We start from the raw sequence: 25211 nt of genomic DNA on the forward strand, positions 1-25211 counted from the left end.
TGGCAGGGCAGTACAAAACCCCTCCAAATGACCCCTTTTTGGAAAGTAGACACCCCAAGGAATTTGCTGAGAGGCATGTTGAGCCCTTCGAATATTTTATTTTTTTGTCACAAGTGATTGAAAAATGACAAAAAGTTGTCCCTGAAATAATATATTGCTCACACAGGCCATGGGTATATGTGGAATTACACCCCAAAATACATATTGCTGCTTTTCCTGAGTACAGGGATACCATATGCGTGATATATTTTGGGAGCCTAGCCGCATACAGGACCCCGAAAACCAATCACCGCCTTCAGGATTTCTAAGGGCGTAAATTTTTGATTTCACTCCTTACTACCTATCAGTTTCGAAGGCCATGAAATGCCAAGATAGCACAACACCCCCCCCCAATGATCCCATTTTGGAAAGTAGATACCCCAAGCTATTTGCTGGAAAAAAAACTTTTTGAATTTTAATGCACAAAAACACACTATATTGCCCAAATGTTTGGTAAAAAAAAAAAAAAAAGAAGACGATTTTATGCTGAGTACATAGATACCAAACACGACATGCTTTAAAATTACGCACACCAATGTTGCTTTTTTATTTTATTTTTACACTGTCTTTTTCACTTTTTTTTTTTGTTTAGAATTTTTATTGTTTGGGACTAGGGTGACACCAAGTCCCAAACAATCTTGCCGCTGCTCCCTATGTTTTGTCCCCAGACAACGTTGTCTTTAGATGGTGATTGGTTGAGGATTTGACAATTTTATGCATATTTTTGTAATCTGTTATTTATTCTTTGATGAGATTTTCAATTTTTGATACTTGGTTTGAATTTCTTCAGACAATATATCCATGTGGCACTTTGCACTGTACCAATTTCCCTCCCTGGTGTAGTGTTTTTTGTGTTATTTTTCATATGCTATTTAGCCATTGAGCCCCACCTCTAATTGAGGTGGATGAGTGTTTGGCGGTATTACCATATCATTTGTTTGCTTTGGTTTCCATGGTTCTTTTTATATCTTGACACCAAGTCAACAATCTTGCCGCTGCTCCCTATGTAGTCTGGGCAGCTGGGGGGCTCCAAGGTGCCATCTTTACCCTCAAACCAAAAAACTCCATGTATAGCCTGTTGCCCTGTCATAGAGCTTATACTTGTACACCTTGACCTCATAACCTGCACGCTTGCTGGGGAGATACTGTTTGAAAACAAGACGGCCAGAAAATGTAATCAGAGACTCATCAATACAGACATTTTTATCGTGGATAAACAAGGCTGCAAATTTTTAATTTTTTGTTTAAGTGGTTTACGAGGGGCCAAATTTTATGGAGCCGATCATGTTCAGGGTCACCCCGAGGACGACAGAGTTCATGGTCATTGAAATGCATGAACCGCAATATCTGCTCGTATCAAGTCCTGGCCATGGCAGCAGAGAACACGGGCATATGGTGAATTGGGTCAGTGGACCAATATGACCGCAACTTACACTTTTTGGTAATGCCCATGTTGGGAGATAGGCCCAGAAAGGTCCTAAATTCAAGAACCGTTATAGGTTTCCAGACAAATTTTCTGGCAAGGGGTAAATTTGGGTTTTGGGCGATGAATTGACCAGCGTATAAATTGCTTGGTCCACAAGTGATCTGTACAGATCTTCAGTGAAATACAGCTTAAAAAATTCAAGGGGCGGTAAATCTGCTGTTTCCATCTGAATTCCTAGTTGGCCAGTGAATGGGGGAAGTATGGGCGCTGCAGAATCTGCTGGCTGCCAAGTAGAATTTGCAAGCAAAGTGGGAAGGGTAGTATGGGCTCTACGGGCCTGTGTTTGAACTCTCGGTGGCTGCGGGGCACTACTTGTGCTAGCCACTTCACCAGCTTGAACTGCACTTATGGGACTCGCCACATCACCAAATGATACTGCAGTGCTGGTTTTTTGATGACCAGGATGTACTAGGCTGCTGGTGCTTGCCAGTTCACCAGAAGGTTGAGTGGCACTAGTACTGACACTCTGCTGAATACGAGCAACTTGCGGTTGTTGCACCTCAGCAACAGAACGGGGTCGGGTACGCCTGACCTTAGCAGGGACCCATTCTCCATCGTCAGAGCTATCTGTCGGGGTGCTGCTCGCTACAGGTTCAAATACTGAGCCTGAATCAGACAGTGAGGACTACCCGCTCTCATCTGTCATGCTCAGTATCCTGTAGGCCTCTTCACTAGTGTACCTTTCGTTTAACATTTTGGCCAATAAATGTATAGGTAACTATTGCGACTCACAGGTAAAAAAGCAACTGGTTGTCAGAGGACTGTTTCTACTGCCACAAAAAAATGAACTGCTAGCGCTTGCAGGGATCAGGTCTGACTCTGCTAAATGCTGCAGTTTTGTGTACTGTGTTTTGGAAGTGACAGTGATCGTCTGATACTGCACTCGGGTGGGCTGGGCGGAGGGGCTAAACGCAGGAGCTGGCAGGTGTCTCGACTGGTCCTGCTAATACTGTGTTTTTAGGAACACTATACTACTGGGGACGCTAGTATAGATCTGATCACATCAAAGATATTGATCTGTCCAGAAACCATTCTAGTAATGGAGGTGTATGCGTGTGTGTTAGCGCTACTGGTAATCAAAGGGTTAAATCTGACATGTTCTGGGATTGTCACTAACTGATGCTGACACCTAACTGATGGTGACACTAACTAACTAACTGACACTAACTAGTGTCACCCGTGACACTAATACAGTGATCAGAAATATAAATCTGTACGCTATACGAATGACACTGACAGGAGGTGAAAGGGTTAACTGGGGGAGATCAAGGGGTTAAAAGCTTTTATTAGGGGATATAAGGGGGTACCATAAACCTATTTGGGCCTACCACTAACTGCCCTAACGCTGATTAGCATCACAAGTGACACCAATACAGTGATCAATAAAAAATATGAACACTGCAGTGGTGACACCAACAGGGAGTGAAAGGGTTAACTGGGGGCGTGATCAGGGGGTGAAATATGTGCCTACGTATACTGATGTTAGTGCAGTGATTGGTATACCCATGGTGAGATGCTTCTCTACCACACGCTGGAACCGAAAGGGCTCCAGGACGGGAGATTGCATCAACTCCTGTCCCTGTGTTTACAATACATAGTGACAGGAGGATCTCGGATTCACCAGAACGAATCAGCAGATCCAGGCCAGAAATTATTGGCCTGGACCTGATGAGTGATCAGTTCTGAACCGTATTTGATCACCGTGGTGATGGCAGGTACGCGCGCCCACGATCGACGGGCGCGAGTCACGTACAGGTGACTTGCCCTGCTGCAGTATATGTACGTGGAGCAGTCCAGAACTGGTTAAAGCGGGACTTCAGTCATTTTTTCAACTTTCCATCTATTAAATCTTCTGCCCTTGTTGTTTTAACTTTGGATAGTTTTCTGCCAGTAAATATCTTATACAGCCCACTTCCTGTTACTTGTCTGGTCATTAGTCAATGCTTATGACATCATGCACAGCTCTCTCTCTAACTCTCTTGAGAGTTTGCCAGGAAGGGAGGGGGGATGAGTCATAAGAGGGCTAATGAGAGCTGCAGGGCTTGAGGTGTGTGTCTGTGTAAACCCAGGAAGTGAACAGGCAGCAGCTTCAGCTGCCCACAGTTAAAATGGATGCAGCCAGACTCAGTGGAGGGAGATTTCTGCAGCATATTTGGCAAGTACAGAATCACAGTATATATAAAATAACGTGTGGTGCACTAACTCACGGTGGATCTGCTGGTTTAAGCGGGTCTGTTACCTTCACTCTGTTTCCCTCCATTTTACCGTCACTGGGTCTAGGGTTCCGTTGAGTTTACTTCTGGACGACATATGCACCAACACTGGAGTACGTTTTCAATGCTTTATTAAACAAACGACTTAGGAAGTAGCAGGAAAGAGGTAGATAGGAAACTCGCAGAAGAAACTCAAATATTCTCTGAAAGGGTTCTCTTGGCGAAAGGTCTTGGTATAATTCGAATACTATTTCAAATGTGCTCCCCTTGTGGGACACACTCCTTGCTCGTCTGGATAGGCCTCTCTCACCGGTCTAGCAGCCAGTACGCAGCACGAATCAAAGTCTCTGCCACAGACTTGTTTTGGGAATAAAATCCATACGATCCTCTGCCACAGGATGTATAGATTTGCAGTAGTGAAAGTCAGTCACAGTGCTTGAACCTTTAAGCCGAGCCGGCAACACTATGCTGTATAGTTACTTTTGGATACATCCTCCAACCGAGTCACCAGGCCCCTCTATAGACCAGCACGCTGCGTGATCTCTCCAAGACGGGTCCTCCCCTGAGATCTCCTCGGTTGTCCAGCTTCGTCACACAGGACCGACAGCTCAGGACCATTCCTCGGCTGCGGTGGCAGGCTCCAGACAAGCCTCTGGACCCACCTCTGCGCCGCAGTATCGTGGGCCTCCCGGACGGAGGACCACGAGGTAGCTCCTTAACACATACCTGTCGGCCAGGAGGGCCAGCAGGTGGCTGTAAAACGAACCCCAAAATATGGCGTCTGTCCCATAAATACCCTCTCCCAGAATGCAACTTGGAGGACCACCTCCACCGAGCGTGCCTCCGGGACAGAGGAGCATCCATACGCTTCAACACGTTGCCTTTCCAACCCTGACCAGTGGTAACAGCGACACCCACCGGTCAGCACGGAAACACCCACATCGTCAGTCAAGATGGAACAGAGGCGAACTTTTTACTTTCCTAACACACAATTTACTAAATTTACCTAACATGCGGTAGATTGCAAATCTACCAGCACTACATACTCCACCCACTACAATAGACGTTGTCCTAAACGTCTGTCCCGACACAGTAACAGTAACTCTCAAGCCTGAGAGTAAGCATTTGAGTTTCTTATAACTTTAGACAGGCAAAGAGAGAGAGAAAGGGCAGTTTAAAGACACTATGAGACTTATATCTATAAAACATTATGTTCACAGCCGTAAAAAAACCCACAGTATAATGGTACACAACCTCACTAACTAACTAGCTGAAAAGCCTCCCAGCTCTATATATGATCCGATGATCCCTGAAAAGGAAACATAGTTAAACACACACATATACATCCTATACAACAGTAGGAGCAAAGTCTCATTAAAAATGAAACTCTCTTCCCACAATCTACATTAGAAAAAAATATATACTTTAGGAGTCCATCCCTGCATAAGAACTTTTTTTTTTTTTCTATAAAAGAAATCCGGCTAGCAAACAAGAAGTCCTTGGATTTAAACACAGAACGGATCCATAGATCTTGACCACGCAGACCTCTTTACGCTGCCACTATCTAACTAGGTAACTTCAAAGTTCTATTGTCCATAATTACCAGTAAAACCGAGGATCTGGCAAGGTTAACAATTTCCCTTCTTTATCCACAGTGGTAATAAAGTACACAACATTGTCCTTTCCTGGTCTGCAAATTACCACTTTATCGGCATAGATGTGCCGACCGAAGTTCCAATGTACAAAGCATCCGCTGAAACGTTCATCCATCCGGACGGAACATCCAGTCTTTCTGAAGGGTTTAGGCACAGACAAGTAATCCCAAACAGCCTCACTGTACCAAAGTTCCCGATTACCTTCAATCTCCTGCATAATATCCTGGGGCACATAGGGAAACTCCAATCCATACTCTGCGGTAACACGCTTGTTTAACATCTGTTGCAAGCGAGCAAGTTTTGGCAAAGATCTGCCTCTCCCCATACCAGGCGGTACACAAGAATTTAGTGACTTTCTCACCATAGACCCAGCCGGTGTCTGTAGTGAATTAGTAGCCTCTGGCAAAGTCCCAGCAACAGAACTGTGCGTTTCCACACAGGGTGACGTCTTCCCAGAACTCATGGCAGTCCATTCAGAAAAAGTCATTGTAGAGGCAACATCTTCGCCTTGTGACCACAATAGCTCTTGCGACATGGTTTCAAAGAAGTCATCATCACCGGAAAGATCCGACATGGATTCTATTTCCGAGTCTCTCAATTCTTCAGCTGGCAAATATTTATTTACAGTCCCCAACAGTGGCTTACCCGTTCCGGACGTAGACTCTGGTAGCTCCGGCTCAGGCATCCTCTGGGGTAGGCCTCAACCACGGCCGCGGGAAGCTTTTACATAGCCCACCTTCTTCTGAGTAGGCACCACAGGAGCAGGCGTAGTGGACTCAGGAACCAAAGCAATGTCTCCAGGCGAGACAACAGCAACAATGTCTTTTTCTGGAACATTGTCAGTAGCAACAGGCAAAGTGGCAGCCCGTCGCTCCCTTTCTGTAGCGATAGCAGCTTCCACTGTAGCGATAACTGTCACCCAATCCATCCGATAGGCACGGGGCAACATGGTAGATTGCTCCACCGCAAACAGGTATTCTCCACACTGTGGACATCGGCCGAATGGACGAAGATGCACGGCCAATCCTTCGCATCGATGGCAGGTCATGCCCAGTCCCTCAACATTTCCCGAGGTATACAGGACAAACCTCCCCTGCGGCTTCAATCGAACTCCAGTATCCGTAAGCAAAGTCCCAGATTGCACAGTATTCATCACGGTGCTTGCAGAGAATACTCTGGGTCCCACAACCGATTGCAATGCCGAAAAAGACATGGCCACACTCTGATCTCCTCAGCACGATCACGAGGCCTCTCCTTCCCTCTGGCGCCAAACACATACACGCGTCCCACGCGGTAGCAAGTAGGGTAACTCCTCCCACTTGTTCTTCCAGTCACGTAACTCTTGGGCCTTTCTCTGGCGCCCAGTGTCTACGCACTTAGAAGCAAAGTCTTGCAGTGTAACCTTTCCCCTTCCTGAAAAGATTTTCTTTCAAAGTCCAGCTCTTCTCTGTAAACTCCCGGTAAAACACTCCACTGGGTTGCAGTAACTGACGGTCAATAAATCCCGGACGACGCCCCCACATGTAGCACTAACTCACGGTGGAGCTGCTGGTTTAAGCAGGTCAGTTACCTTCACTCTGCTTCCCTCTGTTTCACCGGCACCGGGTCTAGGGTTCCGTTGAGTTAACTTCTGGACGACACACGCACCAACACTGGAGTACGTTTTCAATGCTTTATTAAACAAACGACTTAGGAAGTAGCAGGAAAGAGGTAGAAAGGAAACTCGCAGAAGAAACTCAAATATTCTCTGGAAGGGTTCTCTTGGCGAAAGGTCTTGGTATAATTCGAATACTATTTTGAAATTCGCTCCCCTTGTGGGACACACTCCTTGCTCGTCTGGATAGGCCTTTCTCACTGGTCTAGCAGCCAGTATGCAGCACGAATCAAAGTCTCTGCCACAGACTTGTTTTGGGAATAAAATCCATATGATCCTCTGCCACAAGATGTATAGATTTGCGGTAGTGAAAGTCAGTCACAGTGCTTGAACCTTTAAGCCGAGCCGGCAACACTATGCTGTATAGTTACTTTTGGATACGTCCTCCAACCGAGTCACCAGGCCCCTCTATAGACCAGCACGCCACGTGATCTCTCCAAGACGGGTCCTCCCCTGGGATCTCCTCAGTTGTCCAGCTTCGTCTCACAGGACCGACAGCTCAGGACCATTCCTCGGCCGCGGTGGCGGGCTCCAGAAAAGCCTCTGCCCACCTCTGCGCCACAGTATCATGGGCCTCCCGGACGGAGGACCACGAGGTAGCTCCTTAACACATACCTGTCAGCCAGGAGGGCCAGCAGGTGGCTGTAAAACGAACCCCAAAATATGGCGTCTGTCCCATAAATACCCTCGCCGAGAATGCAACTCGGAGGACCACCTACACCGAGCATGCCTCTGGGACAGAGGAGCATCCAACACGTTGCCTTTCCAACCCTGACCAGTGGTAACAGCGACACCCACCGGTCAGCACGGAAACACCCACAACGTCAGCCAAGCTGGAACAGAGGCAAACTTTTAACCTTCCTAACACACAATTTACTAAATTTACCTAACATGCGGTAGATTGCAAATCTACCAGCGCTACATGTGCAAAGTGGTTGGAGGGAAGCTGCAGAATGGCAAAGATGTTTTTTTACAAATCATGTGAGCAGACTGCAGTTCCTCTTTAAAGGGCAAGTTCACCTTTACAGAAAAACCTGTAAGGTGAACTTACACAGGACCCCCTCCTTACCTCCCCCCCATCCCGCTGACCTGCAGCGCAGCGATTTCCCTTTATGAGCCCTGCTATTGCCGCCTCAGTGGACCGAGGCTTAGAAATTCCCTCGGCTTAATCTATTTGGTCGGCGCCATCCTGGAATCCATTTGCCCTTAGCTTAGGCAAGTAGGTGTTTTCTCAGATTCGGTCAGAATTTGTAACGGAAGTGACGTTCCTGCACTCGTCCACAGAAAGGATACAGTGAGAAGGTGGCAAGCAGACATCTTGTTACACCCACCGGAGTCTGGCATTTCACACTTATTTTAACCACTAAACGGAGCTTATATAGTGACATTCAGTGTTTTTAAATCTGTCCAACTGCTTTGATGTTGAATTGTAAAAGCAGCGGCAAGCCTGCTGATCTCACAGGTTTGCTGATCTGACAGAACAACACTTATTTTACAATTTAACATCAACAGTCATACGAATTTCCACATACTGTATTTCACTATATAAGCTCAGTTTAGTGGTAAAAATAAGTTTGAAATGCCAGACCCCGGTGGGTGTAACAAGATGCCCGCTTGCCACATTCTCACTGTATCCTTACTGTGGAAGAGTGCGGGGCGTAGCGGGAACGTCACTTCCGTTTCAAGAGTTTAACCGCTTCAGCCCCGGAAGATTTTACCCCCTTCCTGATCAGAGCAATTTTTGCGATTCGGCACTGCGTCGCTTTAACTGACAATTGCGCGGTCGCGTGATGTTGAATCCAAACAAAATTGTTGTCCTTTTTTCCCACAAATAGCACTTTCTTTCGGTGGTATTTGATCATCTCTGCGGTTTTTATTTTTTGCGCTATAAACAAAATAAGAGCGACAATTTTGAAAAAAAAAAGCAATATTTTTACTTTTTGCTATAATAAATACCCCCCTCAAAAATATTTAAAAAAACCACTAATGTTTTCCTCAGTTTAGGCCGATATGTATTCTTCATATTTATCTACATATTTTTGGTGGAAAAAAAAAATTGATTGGTTTGCGCAAAAGTTATCACGTCTACATTTTTATTATTATTATTTTTTTATTAGTAATGGTGGCGATCTGCGATTTTTATCATGACTGCGACATTATGGCGGACACATTTGACACTATTTTGGGACCATTGTCATTTATACAGCGATCAGTGCTATAAAAATGCACTGATTACTGTGTAAATGACACTGGCAGGGAAGGGCTTAAACACTAGGGGGCGATGAAGGGGTTACGTGTGTCCTAGGGAGTGATTCTTAGACCCCTTTCACACTGCCGACGACCGGGCGTCAGCGGTAAAGCGGCGATATTTTTAGCGCTGCTTTACCATCGTTTTAGAGCCGCTATTCGGCCGCTAGCGGGGGATAAAACCACCCCGCTAGCGGCCGAATGGAGTTAAATCACTGGAACGGCGTTTTGCCGGCGGTATAACAGCGCTGCCCCATTTATTTCAATGGGGAGGAGCGGTGAAGGAGAGGAGAGTTCACCGCTCCTTCACCGTTCCAAAGAAGCTGCTGGCAGGACTTTTTCTGATGCCCTGCCAGCGCACCGCTCCAGTGTGAAAGGAGCCGCTTCTTCAGGGCGTTTTTCAGGCGCTATGTTTAGCGCTGTAGCGCCTGAAAAATGCCCCAGTGTGAAAGGGGTCTAACTGTGGGGGGGGCTACAACTCACATGACAGTGATCACTGCTCCCGATGACAGGGAGCGGTGATCTGTGTCATGTCACTAGGCAGAACGGGGAAATGCCTTGTTTATATAGGCATCTCCCCGTTCTGTGGCTCTGTGACACGATCGCCGGGACTGGCGGACATTGAGTCAGCGGGTCCCACTGGCACGCTCACATTGTACGCTGCGCACGCGCCCGCTTGCCTCAATTAAAGGGGATGTACAGGTACACCACAGCCATTGTGCCAACGTATATCACCATGCGGCGGTCGGCAAGTGGTTAAAACAAGTAAAATACAATATACTTTGCCAACTATTTACTAATGCTAACATCATAAGGATTAAAAATAGTCAATGTCAATTGAGAGAGTGAAGTTCCCCTTTAATGCAATGTAAGAGAGAACTGTCAGAGATTCCTGGTGACAGGTTATGGTCAAACACTACAAACATGCTACACATAGGTGTGCGCAGCCTATTGCAAAAGGGTGTGCACCCCAAAGCTCAAACACACACTACTCACTACTACTCACATCACTCACCATGTTCATTCAGAAAGAGAAGGAGCTGATAAATACATATTTACCGGCCCCTTCCCTCACTCATCCTAAAACATCTCCGCAGCAACAGCCGGCAGGAGAGGAGGGAAGCCAGAAGTGCTGCAGAGGGAAGGAGTGGGGAGCCAGGGCAGTAGGGGGAATCTGTGCTGTACAGGGTGATTAGGGTGTGCCTGGGCACACCCTGTGCGCACGCCTATGATGCTACAAAAAGATGGTAAGTGAAAAGGAAAAGTTCAGATACTATGAACATACAATAAGAACTTGTAAAGACTGGAGATATGCTTGAGGAGACAGTTGTTGACTGGAGATACATCACCTGAGACTGCTGAAGATCACTGCCAGTACAAGGAAAAAGGGAAAAGGCTACTGTCTGAGGGGGCCATGAGGATTGCACAAAAAGTTCCAAACGGCCGCAGGTTTGGCCCCAGGGAACTAGATTGTGGTTCCAAGATAAATAGTAAAGAGTACAGACCTGCAAAGAGGACCAGTCCATAGCAGCATGCAGTATTTCGTATCCTGCAGTCCCTTAACAGGAGGTTCTCGCTATTTAATGGATATTTTTGGCCGTTCCAGTCCAGAACTCCCACAAAACTGTATATCTGTGCGTTTGGAGCCTCGCATGTCACCAGGCCTGTAAAAATACAGTTTATGCAGGCTAAGAACATCATCTAATTAAAACAGTAACCACAGTAAAATACTTTTACCGTATATACTCCAGTATAAGCCAAGTTTTTCAGCCCATTTTTTTGGCTTATACCCAAGTGAGTTAAAAAAAAAAGTCCGAAATGGAGGAGAAAAAGGGGCAGGGCCATGCCGCTGGGTGACGCTCGGCTCGGCGCCCCTCCCTCCAATGCTGTCTCAGATCGCCACGCAGCAAGCTGCATAACGATGTCCCGCCTCCTCTTGTGACAGACGGCACAGTGATCCAATGCTAGGAATCATTGTGCCGTGTGTCATAGGAGGCGGGACATCATTACCGCGGCTGCATGGCAATTCAGATCCAGCTCTCCTCTCCCTGAGTGCCAGAACGAAGCCCCCACTGTCTCCACTGGGAACCCCGATCTTCAGCAACCCTGCAAAGGCAAAAATGCGCCTGGATACCTCTGCATTCAGCCATGAGGTGAGTCTCAGTACTGCATTAACCTCTTCCCTGCCAATACAAAACCCTCAGCCTGACTCCATAGCTGCCTTCCCCATTGTGGAACAACCAGTGTGACATCTCATTACCAGGCACTGGTAGGCTGTACCTGATGGGCACTGGCAGGCTGCATGTCATGGGCACTGATAGGCTGTACCTGATGGGCACTGGCAGGCTGCATGTCATGGGCACTGATAGGCTGTACCTGATGGGCACCGGCAGGCTGCATGTCATGGGCACTGATAGGCTGTACCTGATGGGCACTGGCAGGCTGCATGTCATGGGCACTTATAGGCTGTACCTGATGGGCAGTGACAGGCTGCATGTCATGGGCACTGATAGGCTGTACATGATGGGCACTGGCAGGCTGCATGTCATGGGCACTGATAGGCTGCATGTCATGGGCACTGATAGGCTGTACCTGATGGGCACTGGCAGGCTGCATGTCATGGGCACCGATAGGCTGTACATCATGGGCACTGGCAGGCTGCATTTCATGGGCAATGATAGGCTGTACATGATGGGCACTTGAAATTTACCAGTAGCTGCTGCATTTCCCACCCTAGGCTTATACTCGAGTCAATAAGTTTTCCCAGTTTTTTGTGGTAAAATTAGGTGCCTCGGCTTATATTCGGGTCGGCCTATACTCGAGTATATACGGTATATATCACCAGAGCAAATGTCTGAATCGGTTTCCATTTTTATAAGCTAATATAATCATTATTGGCTTGAACTTATTTCCTTGGTATACATAAAGTTTCTGGCCTTGAATTGGAGTGTATAGGTATAAATGAAAGAAGGGTGCTTCTAATCTAGGGGTACACCAATAGCACTTCTTTCGCTAAAGAAATAAAAATGTTTGTCAGGATTCAGCAGCTGGAAGACCAGATATACACTATATTACCAAAAGAATTGGGACACCTGCCTTTACACACACATGAACTTTATTGGCATCCCAGTCTTGGTCCGTAGGGTTCAATATATTGGCCCACCCTTTGCAGAATTAGAGCGGAGACTGCGAACCAGGTCAGTACCTGACCTCACAAATGCGCTTCTGGAAGAATGGTCAAACATTCCCATAGACACACCCCTAAACCTTGTGGACAGCCTTCCCAGAAGAGTTGAAGCTTTTACAGCTGCAAAGGGTGGGCCAACTCAATATTGAACCCTACGGACTAAGACTGGGATGCCATTAAAGTTCATGTGCGTCTAAAGGCAGGCGCCCCAATACTTTTGGTAATATAGGGTATGTAGCTACACTCAGAAAACTGGGACCAAACAATGTATATATCTTTTAAGTGAGATTTATTTACAGTGAAGCAAAGACAAACACACACCAGCAAACAGTAAACATGAACAAACCCCAGTGACAAAATACATAATAAACCTATTAGAGACCTAACAACTCACTATATACAAAACATCTACACAATGAGGGGCAAGGGTAACAGGGAATACCATGGATGCAACTAAGGGGGGAATCAAGACTGGGTGCAGGAACCAGGAGTAAGCAGCAGGGTTCAGGGTGCAGGATTAGCTCAGGAGCAGGATACACAGGTAAAAGGGATCTGGCAGCAAGGAGGCAATCAAAACAGTGAATCAAGGTGTGTTAGAAAGAGCAGCCTTATATAGCCACCTAGTAGCTAAAACTAGGTAGAGATGATCAGTGATCACTGAGGCCTGCTGGCTTCTGGGTGACACTTGCTGGTGGACACTGGAACTGCAGCAATCAGCCCAGAGCAACACAGTGCCACCAGCATAAGAACTCAGTCCATACAATGTTATTTATTACTTTATATTATAAGTATTACTGTATATACTACTTTAAGGTGTACTGCAGCAAAATGAGCTTGTTCACTTCCAGCACAGGGATGAAAGTAAATATTCTTCAGTCATCGCATGCCAGTCGATGATCCTTTTTTAAAGTTCCTCCATCTTTTTTGTGAACCTGTTTTAAAGTTTTTTACCTGGAGATCCTGCCAGTAACAACATTTTTCCTGTTTCAGACTGACAACTCCAAGCCACTGCCTTGCATCGGCAATGTTGTCAGCCAATAACGCAAACTTCTTCAGTTTGCCATTGCAAATCTCCCAACTGTCCCTGATTTCGAGGGAATGTCCCTGATTTCGAGGGAATGTCCCTGATTAGGAACAAAGTCCCTCTGTCCCTCTTTCCCCCTCATTTGTCCCTCATTTTGGTCTGATCTCTATAGTTTTATAACAAATGCAACTTTTCTCAGTATTTATCTTTCAAAAAATGTTTCCCGGTGCCAAGCCTTTCATCCAATTTTTAAATTGCTTCATTTGCAAGTTTCAAAAGCCAGTATAAAGGAATAGTAGTGGCAAAAAAAGCACTTTTATTTGTACAATTCTCCTTTAAGGGGGCGTGGCAGGGGGTGTGTTCTATGCCTACATACTTTTGTTAACAAGTGTCCCTCGTTCCCACCTCAAAAAGTTGGGTGGTATGAATTGGGCTGCATAAAAAAACTTGATAGGCAGCCCAACAGCCCACCAAAGGAGTGCAGATGGCAGGCTGACAAAACTGCTAACTGAGAGACAGTGTCTTAGTATTGTCAATCTGCAGCAGGTAGTGTTATTTTACAAGAGACTCACAAAAAATTATCTGCTTAATGCTAAACATACTAAAAAATTGATTTTTCATTTACATAAAGTGGTTCTAAAGGCAGACGTTTTTTTAACTTAATGCATTCTATGCATTAAGGTAAAAAAAAAAACTTCTGGATGCAGCTACCCCCCAGCCCCTCATACTTACCTGAGCCCCATCTCAATCCAGCCATGTGCATGAGAGCAGTGGCAGGTCTCGCTCTCTCCTCATTGGCTCACACAGCAGTGGAAGCCATTGACTCCCACTGCTGTCAATCACAGCCAGCATGCCAATGATGAGAGAGTGGTGGGCGGGGCTGAGCTGCGCTGTGTGTGTGAATGGACAACGTCCATTCACAGGAGCGTGGCTCAGGAGTGATTCTGCTCAAGTGCTCCCATAGAAAGAGGCTTGCTATCGGGGGGCACTCGGCAGGGGAAGGGAGGAGCCAGGACCGCCCGCGAGGGACCAAAAAGAGGAGGATTGGGGCTGCTCTGTGCAAAACCATTGCACAGAGCAGTTAAGTAAGTTATACATTCTGTATATAGCCCTACAGAACAGACAATGCACAGTCCACACGGGCTTTCCTGCTTAAAGCAGTAGTAAATCGTGCCAAAAAAAAAAAAAACATTCTCCCTGCAAATTAATGTCATAATGTGCTAGTATGCATTGCATGCTAGCACATTAAGAAAGACTTACCTGAACACGAAGCCCTCCAGCGTGACCCTGTCACTGCTGACAGGGCTTCCATCTTTACTCAGTCTTCCTTCCGGGTTCGCGGGCAGCTGTCGTTTGACTGGTTGAGCTGCGATGATGTTACTCCCATGCATGTGCGGGAAACATGGCCATGGTACGCCGTCCATTGAGAGCGCAGTGCGCATGTGCTGGTGACATCACCTGTGTTGCTAAAGTAAATATCTCCTAAATGGTGCATGTTTAGAAGATATTTACTGTACCTACAGGTAAGCGCTTATTATAGGCCTACCTGTAGGTATAAACAACAAAAAAGCCTTCACTACCACTTTAACTTCAGACAGGAAATAGGAAATTTTATTATACAGAGAAAAGATATAGAGTACAGCCATAAATGCAGCTACAAACTTGTAAACACGGCCATCTACAGGCTGATGTAGTTGCACAAAATACAATGTTGTATTCCAACACCCCAACTCAACAACTACTCCTTATATTAGTCCCATTTCGGATCTCAGTTATATAAATCTGTTTCTTGTAAGCTTTTTTTAAATGCGGTGATCCACTTTTGTTTCTCAGGAGTTGGAAGTCTTTGTATCTCATCCCATTTATCTGGCTCTGGTTTTAATGCTACGCAAGCAACATAGGACAGATGTTTGGCTGGGATGCCTTTATTGCTTCTGTTGGATTTTCTGATTAAAGCCTCTTGTGGCCTGGTTTCTTCTTTTACAGCATTTGAATTGTCTGCATTAATTTATATTTCTGTGTCACTTTGTTGCTTATTTTCATGTGACACTGATGCAGAATTTCCTTAAGTTTGAAGCATTTGTGTTAATTCATGAAATTTTGAACACACTGAAGTTTCATCGACAATTAAACTTCTACTGATGGTTACCTTGCTTGTGTTTTGGTGTAGAATTATGTACCCCTTTTGGGATTCACTGTACCACACAAATACACCTTTCTTTGTGCAAGATGCCATTTTATACATTTTTCTTTTAGGAGGTGCACATAGGCTTTGCTTTGAAGATGGTTCAAATTGGGAGCCCTTCCATTCCATAGTTCATATGGAGTTTTTTTCAGTTGATTTTCCTGTTAGTCACTTTTGGAGATAGCATGCGGTCATAATTGCCTCCCCCAGTATGTGGTTGGCATTTCCTCATCAAACAGCATGATTCTTTCACTCTCAGAGTTCATTCTTTCTGCAACCCCATTTTGTTCTTGGTTGTATGGTACAGTGGTTTGCAATATCATGCCATGCCATGATTTCAGTTGCATTGTCTGTGTGCAATACATTCGGCATTTTGCCAAATTTGTTGCTTACTTGAGCCAAATACTGTTCATGTTTCTCTGGTACTTCACTTTTGTTGTGCAACAAAGTGTAGTATACCTGGAGTAATTATTTATAAAAGTGAGAAAATAGCTCTTCTTTCCTGGAGTAAATGTTTCCATTGAACCGCAAAGACCTGAATAAATTAAGTTCAGAGGTTTCTTCTCTCTGTTGTTACTCTGCTTTGGAAAGGCTTTTGTTGTCCTAATTCCTTTTCTACAGAAGGTGCATTTCATTGTTTGATCACATGGACTAATTTTTACTCCACTTGCATAGTCATTCTTAGTTAATTTCTTTATTATGTCAGGACTTCTGTGCCCAAGTCGTCTGTGCCATGTGGGAATGCAGTTTGAATGTTTTTCCTCCTTGGCAGTATTAACCACCTCACGGCAGTTCAGCTGATACAGTTAATTTGTAATTTTAGTCTTTGCAAGATGTACTCTTTTGTGATAGCACAGCTGTCATCTTGAAGGGTCACTACATTGTCTTGTTTTGTGAGCTTCTTCACGGACAAAAGATTTGTTTCAAGAGCAGGGACAGAGGACATTTTTCACAGGTAACTTTCTGGTGACACCTTAGGAAATAGGACAGTAAAGAAAACCGTCTCCTATCCCTTGTGATTCCATTGTTTGTTTTCTGTTTTACTCTGGTCAAGGTGAATAATAAAAAAAAAAAAACACTGCCATTTGTCATGCGACTCATAGCTCCTGAATCAATACACCATACCTGCAAAGATGAGGTGCAACTTTTGGATTTAAAAACATATATATTATCTGAAGCAAAATCAGTTTCTTCCTTTACACTTTTGGCCTTGTTGTAGTTTAGCTTGTAGTGTTTTTGCATGCTAGCTTTCCAGATTCTGCAATTTGCTTTTAAATTACCTTGTTTCTTGCACACAAAACATTCATGTATTTCTTGTTGCATGCCACTGTTTTTATTCCTATTTTTCATCTTTAAAAGCAGACTCTGTGATAGAAGCACCATCACTATTAATGCTTTCTGTTTTACGCTTATATTCATCCATAAGTTTGCCCATAACATATTCCAATGTCAGTTCATCATCTGGACATACATCAAGTGCTGTAAGAAGTGTTTCATAACTTTCTGGTAAACTGTTTGGGAATAGTGCTGCGACATGAAAATCTTTTATTTCTTCTCCTATACCTTTCAGGTGTTCAACCATTTTCAAGGTGTGCCTTATGTAATCCTGCATATCTTGGCCTTTCATCAGCTTGGTTTGGTATAGCTTTCTAATCAAACACTTCCCACATATCTTTTTAGCAGTTTTACATTTACAGTGGGTATAGAAAAGAATCACCCCCCTTTAAAATACATTTTGTTGCTTTGAGGCCTGAAATGAAGACAGACACCGTTTTTTGTTTTATCCAGCTGTATTTACTAGTATTTGCAACTTATAACATCCAAGTGAAAGCTATAACACCAACATGTCAGAAAAAAAAAATCAAAAACAGAATTTGAACTTACAAATCTGCATTATTTATAGATTTGTATTGTTTGTTAGGTCATATTTTTGATGTATATATTTTTGCTTCCTGTTTACACATGCACTTTATGGTATAGGATGAATTCCTTATGAATTTTATTGGGAAACGCACCTACTCATTTAAATAATCTGTATAGTTTTGTATTCAAACACATAGTGTGCTGCTTCCTAATAAAACATTACACACAAAAATATCCTTTTTACATACATATCTGGAACTTGCAGGACAGGGATCATCTTACTGCATCACATCAATAATTGCTTTTCAACCCAATATGAATATTACCATCAAATGCTGCCAGTGCTTCTAACGTGTTTAGGCTGGAGTGTGTAACTGGTAAAGCCTGACGGAATTTAAGGTTGGTCTCTCTGGAACACAAAAGAAAAAAACAAAAAAGAAAACGCTTATAAAAGGTAATGTACTATAGGTAAAACGGTAACATATAATGGCCAGAGTGGTAACAAAAAGTGACTGAATAAAATGTCTTTGGGAGCTTATACTGTAGGTACAAAAGCATGGCATTTATAATACAGTTGCAAATGTTCTGCCACAAAGGATCAACAGACCCAAATTATCTTAGCAAGTCTGTGTTGTAAATATTATAAATAAGATCCCCAAACTATGGACCACATCAGGCCTGCTACAAGATTTTAACTTGCCTGAAGCTAGGGTCAGTGGTATATCCTCAGACTACACAGCACAAACTGGGAATTCAGATCAGTTGGTCTCCACTTCTGATGAAGACCCTAATGTATGGAGGAGGGGGGTTCTAATGTGAAAAGGGGAATCTGATGTGATGTGTGTTTTAAGGTGACACCCATGGATCTCTACATAGTTAAAGTGGAGTAAATAAGCTTCATAACCCTAGGTCAAGAAGTATGCTATTGGCAGATCATTGGTGAAAATAAAGGGATAAAAAGCTTGAAAAAGAAAAGTAATCCCACCACATCTAAGGACTAGTAAGCTAAAATATATTACATTTATCACTATGACTTGTTTGTGGATTTAGATCAGGGGTCTCCAAACTTTCTAAACAAAGCGTCAGTCAATTGTCCTTCAGACATTAAGGATACTAGACTGTAGCCAGTGGTAGTAGAAAATGATCCAGCCTAAGACTTGGTGTACAGTGGGAGTAAAATATGTGCATAAAGTCTGTAGTCCGTAGGAGGAGCAGCAGTGCCACATAATTAAATAAAAGGGATTTCGTGCATCAAATCTATCACATAAAAACTTCCATAAATATAAACTTGTGCATATTTGTGTAAAAAACGTGAGTCGCATTCAAAATTCCAAGTGAATAAATGACTGTTATATCAATTAAGAAAATAAAGTTCATAAGTATTGTGTTGCATCCACTGGGGTCAGGCACATGGGGAGGTTATAATGGTCTTCATATATAGAAACTGCCGGTCTAAGCAGGCTCTCAGAACTCTCACCTTAATAATAGTAAATTCGGGCATCAATAAATGTCTTTGCTTGATGTTGTGCGTTGTAGCGTGCTGATGTAGTGATGGCCGAATTACTCTCTATATCTGGTAGTTGCCTGTGGGAAAAGAAAGGGTTTTCCCACCCAGGCTTACACCCTCTCCAAGGTGCACAGAAGCTCGAAGGACACTAACATATATAGTGCCACATAATTGGCATCAGTGTGTGGAATAGTATCCCATCATTCATGTCAGTGGGAGGAATAGTGCCCCATAATTGGTATCAGTGGGAGGAATAGTGTCCCATTGTTGGTGTCAGCGGGAGGAATAGTGTCCCATCCTTGGTATCAGTGGAAGAAATATTGCCCCATTTGTGGTGTCAGTGGAAGAAATAGTGTCCCATCGTTGGTGTCAGTGAGAGGAATTATGCTCCACATTTGGTTTTAGTGGAAGAAATGGTGCCTCGTGCGTGATGTCAGTGGGAGTATAGTGGTTTGTATTAGTGGGAGGAATATTGCCCCAAGGGCTGGATAAAGGCAACAAAATGGGCCGTATCTGGCCTGTGGGCCACAGTTTGGAGACCACAGATATAGGAGGTGGTGGGAGTGCAGGAAATTATCAGCAAATGCAATTTCTGGCAGAATCAAGGGGTAACTTTTGCACTTATCAAACAGATGTTACCAGCTTTCACAAGTATATTTAAAGCAAAATTAAACTCTGCAATATTTTTAAATGGGCCTCCAGGAGGTTTTAGCTATAATACGCTAGTATGCACCGCATATTGGTGCATTATGGTGACTTACCTGCCAAAAGGACCTCTCCAGTACTGCGCTGTCAGTGCTTCCACTGGTCATAGGCTCTTCATTCTTCTCCCGGTCTTCCTTCTGGGTTTGAACTCTCTGGCCACTTGATTGGCCAGGCCACGATGACTCCACTACTGTGCATGGGAGTCACATCATCACGGCATAAAGTGGTGCCGTAGATGCATGCTGAGCTGCACATGTACAGCTCAGTGTACATTAACACTGACAGAGAGAAGCGGTTACATATATGACAGAAAAGACCAATAGGGTCTCTTCTGCCTTAAAAATCCTGTCAGCATTTTTTAAGTTCCACTTTACAGACCAAAAGGGACCAAAAAAGAGAAGCTCATTCCACATTACCCATCAATTCCAGCTGTTTCTATGTAACACAAGCTGTCTGGCTCTGTGCTGTGTAATAGTAGCATGTCTGCCTAAAAAATAAAAAAAAATAAAATATTGAGTCATCCAGCTCTTTAACAAATATCAATCAAATTAAGAGTATCAAATATATTATTAATGCTAAGTGAAGCATGCTAAGTAATGCGTAAGTGTGAAACTTCCACATATTGTTTACCTCTCACAGAGACCAGAGTACTCTCCCTGACAATGCCTTTATCTGCTTTTCTTTCTTCAGAAAGGAAACACTATTTTAGCTCTTTCTAAATCCCTCAGTGCCAAGAGGAAGAACTTTCACAGGCAGTTTAATAAAAATCATCTCCTACTGAACAATGCATATTGGGATCTGTAGTATCCCAATACCATTATATGGCTACTGTCTCAAACTACAACTCCCAGGATTCTCAGCATTTTGCATGGAAGTCTAAGGCTACTTTCACACTGAGGTGGTGGGGCGCTAGTGGTAAAGTGCTGCTAGTTTTAGCGGCACTTTACCGCTGTTTATACGGCGCTTTGCCGCCGCTAGCGGATCGATTTTAACCCCCCAGAAGGGGTTAAAAAGGCGTTAAAAGCTGCGCTGCAAAGCGCTTTGCAGGCACTTCGGCAGCGCTGCCCATTGATTTCAATGGCAGAGGCGGATTAGGAGAGGTGTATACACCGCTCCCGCACCACCACAAAGATGTTGCTTGCAGGACTTTTTTTCCCATCCTCAAGCGCACCGCCCCAGTGTGAAAGCACTCGGGCTTTCACACTGGGGCTGCAGGGGAGGCAGATTTCAGGTGCTTTACAGTCGCTATTTTTAGCGCTAAAGTGCCTGAAAACCGCCCCAGTGTGAAAGGGGACTAAGGGCTTGCTTGGCTTTACCTCCCCTCTGCAGGCCAGAGGAGAATGGTGCAGCATAACATCAGTATTTCAATAGGGGGAAAGAAGAATAAAAGGCACTGGCTACATAATGATAAAAAACTTACACAGTTACTGTATATTGTGACTTGTCGGGAATTTATCCCTGCAGACTTGTAAACCAACGGAAAAGTCCACTTAGTAAGTTAGTACTGGTATAAAGTGCTACAAGCAAAGTGAAAAGTGGGTGCAGGTTTATTGAGCTTACAAGACTGGAGAGGGCAATGACTGCCATGTTAACTTGCACAGCATTAGAGGATGAGGGTGCAATTGTACAATATTCCTATAAGGGTTTGTTCACTCCAGAACGCACTACTGCATGGTGCCAATGTGCTGTAAACAGCAGATCACACTGTAAAGTGCACTTTGCACTGGAAACCTTGCAGGAGAAGAATTGTCTCCTTTGTTTGTGGCTTTCAGATGCTCTTGTCAAAGGGTTGAGTGGTGGGAGGTTAAATGCCTTGTCAAGCATGTGGTACCCAAATGGCTGGCGTTTTTGCCACGCTTGATCTGCTTGCAGTAGAGATTGCAAATTGCAACAGTGCTGCACATGTGCTAAAAAAAAGGCAGCTGAGCTGTGGAAAGTGGACCGGGAGATAACAGCTCCTGTCAGTGCCATCTATCAGTGCCATCGTCACCTGTCAATGCGATCTATCAGTGCCAGCCACCTGTCAGTGCCACCTATGAGTGCCAGCCATCAGTGCCATCTGTCAGTGCCCGCCGTCAGTGCCAGCCATCAGTGCCATCTGTCAGTGCCCGCCGTCAGTGCCATCTGTCAGTGCCCGCCGTCAGTGCCATCTGTCAGTGCCTGCCATCAGTGCCACCTAATCCTATCAGTGTTCATCAGTGCTGCATATCAGTGTCACCTAATCTGTATTGTGCTTTGGAAACTGTCACATAACATTAAAAATAAAAAATGTATCGGTAATCCGTATCGGCGAGTACTTGAAAAAAAGTATCGGCACTTGTACTCGGTCTTAAAAAAGTGGTATCGGGGCAAACCTAGTAAAAACTATTTTAAATTTTTTTTAAAGAAACAAAAAAAAAGGGGAAACACCAACGTCGCAGTCCGAAAAACTGCGGCTGAAAATTTTAAAAAAAGGGGACAGGCAGGGGACAAAAAAAAAATAAAAATATGCAGCAACCAAAAAAAAAAAAAAGAAGCTCTGTATACAGCACTTAATGTTATGTAATGCTGTGTTAAACACTACACTACACTAACACACTACACTGACACACTATACTAACACTACACTAACACTCTACACTCAGTCACCATGAGTGAATACAATAAATCGCTATAACTATGTAACTATGTAGCTAGTAGCAAAAACTGAGCCCTGCTCTATCTATCTCCACTCCAACACACTGCAAACGCTTCCTATGGGAAGTAACCTCTTATAGTGTGGGGTGGGACTATGAGCACTGGACTGTTATTGGAGAAAGTCATCATCACTTTGTCCAATCGGGGTTCTGACAGTTCTCTGTGCCCTAATTGGCAAAGCCTTGCACCTGACCAGCGGTCAGGTCTAGGGCTTCATCCAATTAGGGCCCTAGAATGCACTGTGAAGTGTGCAGTGCATTGTGGGGCACTTGGCGGGCGAACATCCTACCAAGCGCCCCGCAAATTTGAGTGCTCGCCGAATGGGCGAACAGGCGATGTTCAAGCTGAACTTTTGCTCGGCCTGAACTGTTCACCCAACACGAACAGTGAATTACCAAAGGCTAAAATCAAATTAAATTCCAGCATTTACTGTATATTTGTTGCCATTAAATATTCATGCAGTGTACATATTAAAAAATACATAACTAGAGCTTTTTTATAAAAGAAGAAATGGTTGTTAGCATTCACACGGTAAGTGATGGCTGATTAAAAAAAAAAAGAAAAGTTCTAATTTACCAGATATGCAGATTTGAGAAAGTGGGTAATAGGTAAAAAGGGCATGTTTCAAGAAAGTAGTTTCAGCAATTTAAAAGGGAACTTACAGGCACAAATTCATCTTTGTTCACACGTACAATGTCACCAACTCGAACATCCTTCCATTTCTTTTTACACAGCCTGAACGAGAGATAAATAAGAAAATTTACTAGTATGTGTACAATTATACTACATGTGGTGTCTGTGCGTATGTGTAAAGTAAAACTTTATGTGCATGTATACAAGGCAAAAATGGTTCATTTGTCTTTTTTTCAACCTAAGTAATATACACGCAGTTGGGCAGGGGAAATGCATAAAGGGCACAAAGGTCATAGACACCCTTTAGCAATCCATTGGCAGCTGCACCAAAAACAGTTGTAGCCGATTCACATATCTGTCCATACTACACGTCTTGCTTAATGCGCTCCCTCCTTCTCAGCCACTGCACCCATCCAAGTGTCAGGTTCATGGCTGAGGAGATATATAGTAGGGGTGGGCAGAGCTTGATGGGAACTGAGAGACTTGTTCCCCATCAGATCTGCCCAACTGTTGATTGACACTGCATGGCAATGAGTGGATCCAGAGCAGCAATTTAGTCTAGTGATGGCTTTTGAATCCACCCAATCCACTGAGCAGGTGACCTCCTGGGTTCACAATGCAGCAGGGAATAGACATGGAAGCAAGTGGAAGCCACTGGTGCAGCGGTGTCTACTTCAGTGATATCCAGCTTCCAGAGATATCGGGCAGGTATGGTATATGCAATAAACATATACATTTCTCCAAGCTACACCAACGTAACTGCATAAAATATCCATACCTGGAATTAATCTTTAAAGTGCACCTGTGCATAATCTTTGGATATTTTATTATTTACAAATTCGTATACATAACAAACAGTAAAAGGGCTTTGAAACAAACCATATCCAACCTCTCCAGCTACTTGTAATGTGAGGTATTTAATTCTCAGAAGATCACAAAGACTCTATAGTCCTTTTTTTGGGTTAATAACAACTTAGAAATACCTGTTATGTGTTTACATTAGAAGCAGTGGCGGCCCGTAATGCAGGGCGCAGGGGCGCTGCCCCCCATTCATGCATCCAGCCCCCTAATCTACATGCAGGGCGCCGGACGCATGGATTTCACGTGATTAGAGCCAGAGGCTCTAATAGGCTTCAAAAAAAGGGTGGGCTCGGTGTGCTGCTCCCAGCCAATCAAAAAGCGGGTCCTGAGACTAGTCACCCGATTGGCCGAAAGAAGCGATCATTTTGGCTGCCTATGAGGAGGAAGGAGGAGACGCATGGGGAAGCCGCCGTGATGCTGAGGCTGAGACTCAAGGGAAGCCGCCTGTCACCCACAGGAAGTGCTGCCCGATAGATGAGGTAAGTGACCCAACCATCCCCCCAAAAAAATATACCACCAGCCGCTACTGATTAGAAGGCTGACAGCCTGCCAAGTTCTGTTTTACAAGAGAAAGAGCTGAGATTTTTTAAAACGAATTTCTTCACAATGCTTTAAGAGCATATTAAATAAGGGTATTAGCCAATGCATCCCATTGGGTAATACATTTAAAAGAGCGAACAAAATTCCTGGATGGCTTAACGCCAAAGTAAAAATGCATATAAAAGCAAAGGAGAAGGACTTCAAAAAATACAAGGTTGAGGGATCATCAGCAGCATTCAGACTTTATAAAGAATGCAACAAGAAATGTAAGGGTGCAAGAAGGACGGCTAAGATAGAACATGAAAGACACATAGTGGAGGAGAGCAAAAACAATCCCAAGAAATTCTTTAAGTTTGTAAACAGTAAAAAAGGGAGGACAGACCATATTGGCCCCATAAAGAATGAGGAAGGACATCTGGTTACAAAGGATGGGGAGATGGTGAAGGTATTGAATTTATTCTTCTCCTCAGTCTTCACGAGGGAATTGGGGAGTTTTAGTAACCAAGACTTCAGTGTTTATCCTCATGACACATCACAGGAAGCACCTCCATGGTTAACAGAGGACAGAATTAAAATTAGACTTGGGAAACTTAACATTAATAAATCACTGGGACCAGATGGCTTGCACCCGAGGGTACTTAGGGAACTCAGTCAAGTAATTGCCAGACCATTTTTACTGACAGTCTACTGACTGGAATGGTACCAGCTGATTGGAGAAAAACCAATGTAGCAGCAA

At 44.1% G+C, this 25211-nt stretch overlaps 1 protein-coding gene across 5 annotated transcripts in view; it reads right to left on the reverse strand.

The window, feature by feature from the left end:
- The window catches only part of LOC141106369 (phospholipid-transporting ATPase IK-like), a 313227-nt gene that overhangs the window by 92557 nt on the left and 195459 nt on the right, over window positions 1-25211 (reverse strand). For all 5 annotated transcript variants that reach the window (XM_073597096.1, XM_073597092.1, XM_073597095.1 and 2 more), the window contains exons 7-10: window positions 23104-23176; window positions 20182-20252; window positions 17880-17962; window positions 10800-10958 (exon numbers count right to left, since the gene is read on the reverse strand). In XM_073597096.1, coding sequence (XP_073453197.1) covers window positions 10800-10958; window positions 17880-17962; window positions 20182-20252; window positions 23104-23176 — 386 coding nt within the window. The remainder of the gene's footprint in view (window positions 1-10799; window positions 10959-17879; window positions 17963-20181; window positions 20253-23103; window positions 23177-25211) is intronic.

This window comes from Aquarana catesbeiana, linkage group LG08 (genome assembly GCF_042186555.1).
Source record: "Aquarana catesbeiana isolate 2022-GZ linkage group LG08, ASM4218655v1, whole genome shotgun sequence".
Lineage (NCBI taxonomy): Eukaryota > Metazoa > Chordata > Amphibia > Anura > Ranidae > Aquarana > Aquarana catesbeiana.